Source organism: Saccostrea cucullata, unplaced genomic scaffold, assembly GCF_032062105.1.
Source record: "Saccostrea cucullata isolate Sc308-1 unplaced genomic scaffold, CSIRO_AGI_Scuc_v1 ctg10688, whole genome shotgun sequence".
In the NCBI taxonomy this organism is placed as follows: Eukaryota; Metazoa; Mollusca; class Bivalvia; order Ostreida; family Ostreidae; genus Saccostrea; species Saccostrea cuccullata.
Genome location: NW_026924052.1, coordinates 9,579 through 21,915, shown reverse-complemented (window position 1 = coordinate 21,915; position 12,337 = coordinate 9,579). Strand labels below are relative to the sequence as shown.

The 12,337-nt window shown below is 32.0% G+C and overlaps 1 protein-coding gene across 2 annotated transcripts; it reads right to left on the bottom strand.

Moving 5' to 3' along the window:
- Positions 1-3,296: 3,296 nt before the first annotated feature.
- On the bottom strand, positions 3,297-7,825 carry LOC134265582 (multiple epidermal growth factor-like domains protein 10). Of its 2 annotated transcripts, XM_062747806.1 has the most exons (8): positions 7,762-7,825; positions 7,414-7,551; positions 7,126-7,263; positions 6,582-6,719; positions 6,020-6,157; positions 4,246-4,352; positions 3,809-3,932; positions 3,297-3,488 (listed from the first exon to the last, which is right to left on the bottom strand). In XM_062747806.1, the coding sequence occupies exons 2-8, from the start codon at positions 7,535-7,537 to the stop codon at positions 3,349-3,351; spliced, it is 909 nt and encodes a 302-aa protein (XP_062603790.1). In that variant the 5' UTR covers positions 7,538-7,551; positions 7,762-7,825; the 3' UTR covers positions 3,297-3,348. The 2 variants fall into 2 exon arrangements, with proteins under 2 accessions (XP_062603790.1, XP_062603789.1); XM_062747805.1 differs by lacking the exon at positions 7,762-7,825 and having other exon boundaries at positions 7,414-7,571.
- Between the last annotated feature and the right edge of the window lie 4,512 nt (positions 7,826-12,337).

The window sequence follows — 12,337 nt, the reverse complement described above, 5'->3', positions numbered from 1 at the left end:
AAAGATACCACAGAGTCTGCCACATCAGTTTCATATTAGGATATTTATTGTGAAAAAGACATTGTCGAACAACCAAGCTCTATGATAAACGTGATGACTTTAACTGTTTTATCGGCAACTTTCCTTATTTATGCAGCAATATACCTTCATCAACTGCATACGGAGTTTACATATCTCAGTTGATAAGATACGCAAAAGCATGCTCTACGTAAGAACAATTTCTATAAGGCAAATTATTGACAAGCAAGTTGATTAAACAAGAATTTCGTCGGCCTGTTTAAAGTTATCGTTTCGTAAGTTCTATGGCCTATACAATTACCTTCTCAGCAAAAACAATTTATCATTGAGTAAAATGCTTGCTGACGTTTTTCATACTTATTGTTGGTCCATTTATTATACACTGAATTGACGACGGATTTTTTTCCCCCGATCATGACGATGAGCACACATGTGTTTCCGGTCGGCAGTTGATTGATCGATTGCATACTGTTTAACGTCCCTCTCCAGAATATTTCACTGATATGGAGACGTCACCATTGCCGGTGAAGGGCTGCAAATTTAGGCCTATGCACGGCACTTACGGCCTTTGACTACGGAGGGATTTTTATCGTGCAACACCTTCTGTGACACGGGGCCTCGGTTTATACAGTCTCATCCGAAAGACGTACCACCCCATTTAGTCGCCTTTTACGACAAGCAAGGGGTACTGAGTACCTATTCTAACCCAGATCCCCACGGGGTGTAGGCAGTTGATGCTCACTCCTCCAGGGCACCTGATTCCACCTCTGATGTTTTGGAGGTCCGTATTTGCTCTGCTCCTATTTTCTATTCTTGACTTATGATCTATGATACTATCTGCTGATGTTTTTTACAACAGAATCTTTAGAAAGTAATTTTTATTAAACTTTGTTATCAAATATTAATTACAAAAAGTGAAAGAATACGTGACATTCAAACGCATCTCATATATCTAATTTGAAGAAAAAAATTACGAAAAAAATATTGTGTTGCATAGCATAATAAGGAGACTATATATGATGCATAAAAAACATATTATCATTCTATAATGTACTACAAATCGGAGAAAAATACAACTTTCAAATATGTATTTAGACCTTTTACACATACTTTATACAAAGTGGAGGAAGATAATATTCGTACTCAATGTTAATGTCATATATCTCTAGCACATCATAGGCTAAGAATTAAGCAAATTATGATTTGTGGACAATGTAAAGGTTGCCATTAAGCTTGTATATAAACATTAGAACATAAGCATTACTATAACCTCCTTCCTCCATAACGTGTTGTGGTAGGATTCTATTGAGGTGGATACAAAAATCCAATAATCAAGTAAATTTGACATATATTAAAAGGATTATGCAAATTTTAATAAATTTGAGCACATGTGGTAAGGTTTAACATCAATGTTGAGCACAAAATTGTATGTAAAAACATAAATATACAATGAAGCACATTGAAGTGGTAAAATTTTCCGTTTTACTGGAAGGTTTTGAGCTATCTTTAGAACAATGATTGTCATACAATGGCACGCCCATGTCTTAAGAAAGGAAAAATCGGTCAAATGGTTCATCCGAAACCTGTAGAACAGGTATTCCATAAATATAGTAGCCAATCAAATTGACGGTCGCATAAACACCGAATAAGCACGTGTTCGACCGATGCATGTGTTATGGTAATTCCAATAAACATGATGCAATTCATAATTATGGACGAATTCGTTGCAATAAATGTTGTACAGAAGCGGGAACTCTCTAACTCTCTCTCTCTTTCTCTTATAACTTCAAAAATCTCGATTTTGGTGAAACTCATGTTGCTTGTCATAAGGAGTGGGGTGTGATAAACATTACGACAGAAAGAGGTAGAGCCAAGTTATGCATAAATGGCCCTGTACTTATATCAAATAATTAAATATCACCCTCTTTCCCATTTTATATGTCAAAATAAAGAAGACACTTGGTGCTTTCATGTTGTATAATGAAATTTCGTTTTGAGAATCCAAATATTTAAAAACAGGCTTTGAGAAATTGCAATGTTCTTGAAATTTGCAGAAAATATGCGCATTTGACTACCTTGAGCAAAGAATTTAAATATGAGCACAGCCCACGATCCAAAAAATAAAACATGTCTTTTGATCTTCAAAAACAGAGCTTTTATTATGTATTTGCATATTTTGGATCAGAGGTTGTGCTCTATATGAAATATTGAAAAAATTCCTCAATTTTAGGCCATTTTCAAAGGAATTTACACAATATGAGGAAAATGACGCATTTGATGACGTCATAATCAATTGACGAGATGAAAAATTACGTCACAATCAATAGACACATGATCATCAACACTCCAAGTAATAAATACTGCACTTGCAACCTAAACTGAGCGGTTTCGATTTTTCGAAAATTCTCAGGGCCAAATAAGGCCAAACATGGCTCTTGCTCTTTCCTTTTAGTTTCTAAAGAAATGGGCGTGTCATTATTTTAAAATTGACGTTCAAAACATGACTCAGAGCATTTCACCCAAACGGAAAATTTTGCACTTCACTGCGCTTAAATGTAAGTAACGTTACAATGTAAATGTATAGCCCCTTCTCCACAACATTTTATGCGATCGGATCCTGATTGTTAAGGTATGTGAAGATGAGAAGAAGCATAACAAAATTGAGAGTATGTGACACATGTCCCCTCAATAAGAAACGAAAATATGTGTAGACATTTAACAATAAGGAATGTTTATGTAAGCAAAGTAACAAATAATTTTGAGTTCTTCATCAAAATGAAAACATCATCTACGCAACCGCTTACATTTTTCTGTCTGCTTTTGCATATTTATGGATTTCCTCGTAAGTGTTTGGGTGATCAAAGTCACTTAGTTCTACATAAGCGGAAATATTCCTATCAGATTTAAAAAAATGCAAAATCAATCCTGGAAAAGGTTAAAGTAAAAAGAAAAATTTCAACATAAATGAATAAAACAATACATACATATCTTGCCCACTTTTAGTATCTGAAAATTAGAAGCTTAGTAATTACTACCTCCCTGATAATGTTTTACCCTTTTTTACATGTAAGGTGAGGGACATTTCATTTCAAAACAATATTTTTACAAATAGCCTTTTAAACATTTTCCCAAAAGTCCGGACCATTTGTAGACTATTTATTTAATTTTCTAGCAGAATGAATGTATCGGATTTTTTTTTTACAAAACGATGATTTCAGATACATTGGTATTCTTTAGATATGCTTTTACTTCAATTAAAATTGTAGACATCGAATTCAAACACCATTGTTTTATCACTGTCAGATATACAAATGTAAAGGGCATTTATTTTCATATAAAGACTGCCATGTTCTCATATGTAAAATAAATTCCTTTAACATTTGTATATTTGATTTTACCTCCTTTATCAACAGATGGGAATTCGTTGTAATAGTCTTTGTCATTTGGGGTGTCTAAAACCGTCCCTTTCTCTGAAAAAAAAATTGAAAACATTACATAAGAATTATTTTTATAAAGAGGTTATATCGTGTACCAATTTTTAATGGTACCTGTAAAAGCACTTTCGATTTAGACTCGAAAGAGTCTTTCGATTCCTTTCTGCCTATCATATCATATGTGTTAAAAAGAATCACTTTTTACTTTAAAAAAACAAAAGTAATGAAAAGGTCTTTTTATATCTATTTGATTGTTTTTGAAATGTTTTTTTTAATAGGATATTTGGTGGGTTGGGATTAATTGTTGTGGGGTTTTAAAAGACAAATAAATGAAAAAAATAAAATTAAAACATTACGTCGATGTATTTTTCTCCAGATGACAAAGGTTAGGAGAGTTCCCATCAAAACAATTAAAGTAGAGACCACCACACTTGTAATGGTGATAGTGTAGTCATTCTTATATGTGTCACAAGACTGTGCCTGCAAAAATTGGTCAAAAGAAGACTACAATTTATATGTAGAACATAATTATGTATTTGTACTTTATCATATCGTAGAAGGATATGGAGATAACGAACAGTAATCAATCTCAACGTCCATTAAACAATACAAAATAAGAGAAGAGCAAACACGGACCTCCAAAACATCAGAGGTGGGATCAGGTGCCATGAAATTTGTTTTTAACTGAAGAAAAATACAAACAAAATAGATGTAGAGATTTCAAATTCTTCACCAATTTTTAAAAAACTTTTTATGTTCTTATGTCCTTCGTATGTTTTATTAATTACATTACCTGCACGTAGGATAGACAATGTCCTGACTCGTGAGGACAGGTCTGGCTGACACATTCTGTACTACAGGTCTCTTTACAATTCACTCCCCAGTATGATCGTCCACAAACTATAAAATGAATTTGAAAATAGATCTCCCGTTGCATTCATGATCAAAGTTAAAAGATGAAGAGAATCGAGGCCCTAACACGAAAAATCAACCTTACAAAACCGTTTTTGTGTTAAAAAAAAAACACACACACACACACACATTTTTTTCTTTTTATCAATAGAAGCAACAACCTGTATATTATACATTTAGCTGTTTTAGGAAAAAAATTAGATGAACAATTTCAAGAAATATTGATATAGAAGAGGACCATGGGCCATATTGCTCACCTGAGCACTGTAGCTTGGAAAAAACAGAAATCAGTTAATTATTAAATTTAAAACCCAGAAGTGGTCCCAACCAATCCTTAAAGGTGAGGATGTGTGATTTGAACAAACTTAAATCTACACTAACTAAGGATTCTTGTATATTTTTTTGACTACTTGTGGCTTTATTGCCCTTTACATTTGAACTAATAACATTGTGGCCCTGCCCTATGATTTGAACAAACTTGAATCTACACTACCTGAGAATTCTTCCATATGAATATGACTTATCATGGCTTTGCCATTTTTTATAAGAAGATTTTCTAAGAAATTTTCTACATATTTCTATGTAAAACTTGGGATTCCATGTTGTGGCCCAGCTTTACCCCCAGGGATCATGATTTGAACAAACCTGAATCTCCACTAACAAAGGATGCCTCCATATAAATATGACTAATCATGGCTTTGCTATTCTTGAGAAGATTTTTCAAGAATTTCCCTACAAATTTCTATTAAAACGCCATTGAAGCCTTGCCCTACCCCCAGGTTCATGATTTGAATAAATTAAAGCTGAATTTACACTACCTGAGGATGCTTCCATTTAAATTTGATTATTCATGCCTTTGCTATTCTTTAGAAGAAGATCTTTTAAAGAATTTTCCTATATATTCCTATGTAAAACTTTGATCGGCCATGGTGGTCCCGCCCTACCCCCGGGGGTCATGATTTGAACAAACTTGAATCTACACTATCGGAGGATGCTTCCATATAAATATGACCATTCATGCCTTCGCTATTCTTGAGAAGAAGGTTTTTAAAGAATTTACCTATATACTTCTATGTAAAACTTTGATCGGCCATTGAGTCCCCACCCTTACCCAAGGGGTAAAGATTTGAACAAACTTAAATTTACACTACCTAAAGATGCTCCCTTAAAGTTTCAAGTTTCCTGGCACAGTGGTGCTTGAGAAGAAGGTTTTTAAAACATACAACCTAATTTTCAATATTTCTGGATTATCTCACCTTGAATAAAAAAAAAATGAGCTTAAAATGAATAAAAATGACAGATTTCTTTGCACAATTGATGAGAACACAATAAAACTGTGTTTTCCTTTGGTATTTTATGATTTGAGAAATGCTAATGAAATATGATTAATTTAAATTCTATCATTAAAGTACGACAAGTTGAATAGAAAACTCTTGCAGCATTTTATATGTAGATGAAAAACTAATGCATTGTTCATCCGTTAATTTATGCACGTGGAAAAAAATCATAGCAATCCATTGTTTAGTACATTTTATTTGCACTATACGTTGCAGTTATGAGACCTTTATCGTACTGAATGTTATTCAACGCATTTACAAATAAACTATTTTATGTTTTATCATAATGTTACAAAGAAAATACAAAACTTGTAATACCATTTGTACAAAGAAGCCCTTCGTATCCTACAGAACATCCCTCTGGACAAGTTCCGTTAAGATGGTTACACTGTGTATTATTAAAACAATGGCCACAGCTTTGATTGCAGTTGTAACCATACTTTCCACCTTCACACGCTAATCAAAGAATAAAATGATACCTATTGGTGACAGGCTCTGTCGTATTTTGATCAAGTAAAAGCATTGGTTTTCTTTCTTCCAAAAATCGTTAGTTCTTATACAAAGACAACAAAAAATACAATAACTTAAAACTACTAGTATTCAAATCCTTTTCATCATTTTTATCGTAGATAACTACAGTAGACTTCCTTTTGCAACTGCATTGAATATAATGACACATAAATGTTTGGATATCTGCATATACATGTAATATGAGAGAAATTAAACTAATAAAGCAAAGACAAACAATATTTAGAAGATGTAAAGAAAATGAGATAACTTCTTAGATTGATTACGTGTGATGTTTTTATTTTAGATCTTGATTCCAAAAAGCAAGTTGAACACGTCTTCTTACCCCCCCCCCCCCCTAAAAAAAACATACCAGAATTGCAGAGAGATCCCTTGTATCCTTTAGAACATCCTTGTAGACAAGTACCGTTGATATGATGACACTGTTCATTATTAAGACAATTACCACAGACTTGATTGCAATTTACACCGTACATTCCACCGTCACATGCTGATAATAAATAAAAGAAAATTTTGAAGAAATCTGAAATACGAACAAATGCAACAAATTCAGTTTTAAACTTAAAAAGGAACATGTAAAATCAATCTTATAAAAAGGAAAAATCAAAAAGAATGCATATTGTTTTTTTCTGCTTAAATACTTTACAGTAATCTTTGAAATAATATTTTAATGTCCATTATAAGAAAAAATCAACTTTAATGAGAAGATATGCAAATTGATATGGTTCAATCAAAATCTGATGTTCATAAAATGTTTATAAAAATTGTTTTAATTTCGCTTTATAATTTCCTTTTCTGACAGATTTTACACTTAACTTCATTTGCAGTTATTTAATCAAGTTTTATTCCGTTATTTTTTTTTTATGTAGTTGATATTGACATTGAAAATACAATACCTTTGTTGCAAAGCAATCCCTTGAATCCTACAGAACACCCTTCAAAACATAAACCGCTGACGTGGTTACACTGAATATCATTAATACAATGTCCACAGGTTTGGTTACAGTTGTTTCCATACAAACCACCATCACAAACTATTTCCAAAAACATCAATTTTTCCCTTAGAAATTGTTTTATTTTTTGTATCAATTTGAAAAGAAAATTCTGTTTTGTAGTAAATATGCGAATATGCTTATAATATATTTACAAGGTTTGAGGAAGAAACAAGGGTGTTAATACTATACCAGCATTGCAGAGAAATCCTTTGTATCCTTGAGAACATCCATGTAAACAAGTACCGTTGATATAATGGCATTGTTCATAATTTAAGCAGTGACCACAGACTTGATTGCAGTTAATACCATACATTCCACCATCACATTCTTGATATTTTAAAAGTTTAATAAAACATGTAGATTATATCATTTTCTCCATTTTTGTTAATATGCTTTAATACTCTTTTATGGAATATTTTTCAAAATTAAAATACATATGTAATATTAGTTCATTATGTATATACAAGTGGCACATGTATATACAAGTGATTAAATATTGATATTATCTTACAAAATAAATATAGATTAAAATTTTACTATTCTTGCATCCCGGCCCCTTGTGTCCTTTAGAGCATCCATGTAAACAAGTACCATTGATATGATGACACTGTTGATTGTGTAAGCAGCGACCACAGACCCGAGAGCAGTTTAAACCATACATTCCACCGTCACATTCTGAAGAAAAGATATCTTAAGAGCATTTTTCTTAATATATGCGTTATGTTAGATTTGTTTCCTCAAAGACGTCTAAACATGATTCATAATTTACTTTAAAAAATTTCAATCTTTTTTATTCTTCTAAATGAGATCTAGTATCCATGATTTAAAGCAACTAAAATTTACCCTCTCGGATGATGTTTGTTCATATAACAATGTACGGATCGGCTTTTCTTTGAAACAAAATTTCGAAAGATAATCATACTTACATGCACTTCTTTAGGCAAAATTAGTCTAGACCAAACATCCACATTGTGCTACCTTAGGATTGTTCGATATTTTGAATTACTTATTATGGGGTTGCTTTTCATGAATTTTTTTTTTTTTCAATGCTCTTTAATTCTTTATAGTGACCTAAACTTTGTGTTGTTTGATTCAATACCCTTTTTTAGGTAGTGTGCATATGAATATGACTGGTTTTTGAAGAGCAATTATTTATTTTTTACTCTTTACCTACTGTACACTTATTCAAGCCACTTTGTATAGCATCAGAAGAGATCTCATAATATTTGGTCAATAAAATATATTTCGCTATTACTGTCATTCAAATACAAAATACGGTACCTTTGTCACATAGCAATCCTTTGAAGCCTACAGAACACCCTCCTAAACATGAACTGTTGGTGTGGTTACACTGTATATTGTTTATACAATGTCCACAGATTTCATTACAGTTGTATCCATACAAACCTCTATCATACTCTATCACACTCTATCACAAAATTATTGTTCTTATTTATTATGCTTGAGTGGAATATGAGCCATAAAAAATATTTCAACTGTTAATTATAAAGGCAGAAATACAGGTACTTCTTTTTTAGTTTTCTTTTGTATATAAGATACAAGTGCAATACATTTGAATGCTTCTGTTTTGGAATATTAAACCATTAGATATATAATTTTCATTGTAAATTATAAAGGGGCTAATAAAGGACATTTCTTACATCAAGTATTTTACTTCTTGACATAATTAACATGAACAATTGCAAACACATTTCGATTCTTATGTTATTTCCTATATAAAAAAGACGATAATAAATTACTAGTTTTGCAGCCTGGTCTCTTGTATCCAGGAGAACACCCGTGTAAACAAGTACCGTTGATATGATGACATTGTTCATTGTTTAAGCAGTGACCACAGGCCTGAGTGCATTTAACACCATACATTCCTCCGTCACATTCTGTATAGAAAACATCCTTAGAGCATTTTTCTTTAATATATGCTTTATATTATATTTATTTCCTGAAAGACGTTGTTTAAGCAGTGACCACAGACTTCATTGCAGTTTATACCGTACGTCCCACCATCACATTCTAGATATTTTAGAAGTTGTAGAATACATTATGATATCATCTTCTCAGTTTTTAATTACATGCTAATACGAGGGTGGTTCGTGGACAACATTGTTAATTACTGAAAATCATTGATATAATACATGAAACTATTATTTTCATTAAATTGATGTTTCATGTAATTAACATGCAAGTATTTAAGAAATACAAAGCACAAATAGTTACATTTTTATCAAATTAAAAAAGACGCACACTCATACCCGGAGCACTAAAATGAAAGTTCTTGACGTTACCCGACGTCAAAAGCATTATACGACTACATATAACTTTTCTCAATATAGTCACCGTTTAACTCAATACATTTCTTATATGTCGCTCTAACCAGTCATAAATATGTGCACAAAACGTTCAGGTTTCGTGCGTAAAATAATATTGAACAATGCCTGTCTCTTATCCTGCAATCCCCCAACCTCTGTCCTCGTTAAAACGATTTTATTTAGGGAAATACGGTAAATTCACGTTACGACATTTTTTACAACACTGCAATCTCGGAATGATGGTCTTCCTTCACGCATGTCATCCTGTAAACTGTTCCTTAAGTCCATAAATATTATATGCCACTTAAATACAAATGTACGGCTTTTTTTTACTATGTTTTCCCGATTGTTTACAAAATGTTTTGGTGTCTGTAGGTGTTTATCCGATCTCCACGCACAATCTTATCATTGCTCACTGCTCCACCTATTTCGAACCCCCCCCCCCCCCCTTTTTTTTTTAGCAATTCCGATCTTTCCTAATATGTTCTAAATTTGATTGCTCAGCCATTTAACAACTTTGAATGTTCAAATTTTGCAGGTTTGAAGTGATACTTTCTGTCAATGTAAAAGTCATCCAGATTTCTGCAGAATTTTATAAAATACAAATGAAATTTATAAAGTGATAAATATTTTTTTAATTAAAATTTCGCGGTGCGCCGGGTCTCCATTCTAAGTCTAATAACAAAGTCATAATTGTAATTAAACATTTGAAATTGAATCAGATTTTACATTTCTTAGTTCACATTTAGTAAAGGATTAGAAATATGCTATTAATAAATATCAATGACGCAACTTTTATTTAATTCTTATCTTGTCCACGAACTTTACGGACAACCCTCGTTATTTTATATTCTTTAACCGAAAAAAAAGGTTTTATTGTGGTATATACAATTAATTAAGTTTGATTTTTTTTAAAAAAAAATATATAAATTGATAATAAATTACTTATTTTACAGCCTGGTCTCTTGTATCCAGGAGAACACCCGTGTAAACAAGTACCGTTGATATGACGACATTGTTCATTGTTTAAGCAGTGACCACAGGCCTGAGTGCATTTAACACCATACATTCCTCCGTCACATTCTGTATAGAAAACATCCTTAGAGCATTTTTCTTTAATATATGCTTTATATTATATTTATTTCCTGAAAGAGGTTGATTTATGACTCATGAATTCATGAATTCAGTAAATGTATGTTAGATTCTTTTTAAAGATAGACATTTAAGCATGATTTTTAAGATCATAAATTAATATCAAATTCATTTTTTTTTTCTAATTGACATCCATTGACCACGATTTTAAGCAAACTTAAAAACGTAAAATTCGCTTTTAATGAAGTCACGGGGACTGATGAAATAACTTGTTATATCCGTATAAGGTACATTGTATGAGTTAAATTTATAAAGCTGAGAATCCAAGATAAATTCACTATAACCGTACATTTGAAACATCTTTGTTCTTACTAAACGAATTTTGCTGTATACCGTCTCGGAGAATGTTTGTTTATATGACAACGCATGGATCTGCTTTTCCTAAGCTTTGAAACAAAATATTAAAAGATACTCATACTGACATGCACTCCTTTAGACATAGCCAGTCTAGACCAAACATTCATTGTGTGCTACCTTAAGATTATTCGATATTTTGAACTACTAATCATTGGTCATGGGCTGCTTTTAATGAAATATTTTTTTCCATGCTGTAATTCTTCATAATGACTTAAACTGGTATCGATTTGATTCAAAACGCTTTTTATGTGGTCGTGTGCATAAGAATATGACAAGTTGTTAAATAGCATTATTTTTTAATCTTCACTTTCTTTACACTTATTCAAGCAACTTTGAACAGCATCAGAAGAGAACTCCTCATAATATTCGGTCAATAATGTATACTCCAATATTTAGGCCTTTCAACTGCCGCTAGGGGGCGGTGTTATGAAAGATAACTCACTGCTGAAACTTGTTTAGAGCAGGCTTGGGGTATCTAACTGTTTACACGCAAGGCAGTTTTTAGCATTTCCCAAGTGTTTCTTTGCTCTCAGTAGAATCCAGTGGTTTTAAAATTTATCACCAATGTTAACTTATCTACTGTATACTTGCAGACACCGGTTTACTGCATATAATTAAAATTTTTAATTAAAATAAAAGTGAAATTTACCCTCCTTCTCAGTTCTAACCTATTTAAATTTTTATACTCGGTCGTTCCCCTTCGTGCTTAGTAACACAAATAAAATATTCAATTGTTGCATTTACTTGTAAAAAAATATATATTTACACAGGAAGCGAAAAAGCGCGAACACAAAAAACATGACATTAAATTTTCTTCTTCATAATAATCGTCAAAGAGAGTTAAAACTATTGAATATAGTCTGTTCCCCATTCATTTGACCCTGTTATTTCAGGTAGAGTGAAGGTTTTGTGTACAAAACAATGCAAGGAACCCTTTTGTGTATATAACAATACCAATGCTGAAGCAGCCTATATGTCATTCTTATAAACGATAACTCATAAATCGGCACTTAGTTGGTCATTTTTCACACCTGAGTTACCTGTCCTTAAACACAACATCGGAAAAGTCAATAATAAATGATTAAACTTTTTAATGAGGTAAATAAAAGTATGCATAAGTTATTATCTTTTTTGATAATTTTATGTACCTATAAATCTATCTATACAAAGCTTTTTACCATAGGTGCAACTTGAAAAATTAGTTGAAAGGCCTACAATATTACTGTCATTCAAATACAAAATACGGTACCTTTGTCACATAGCAATCCTTTGAAGCC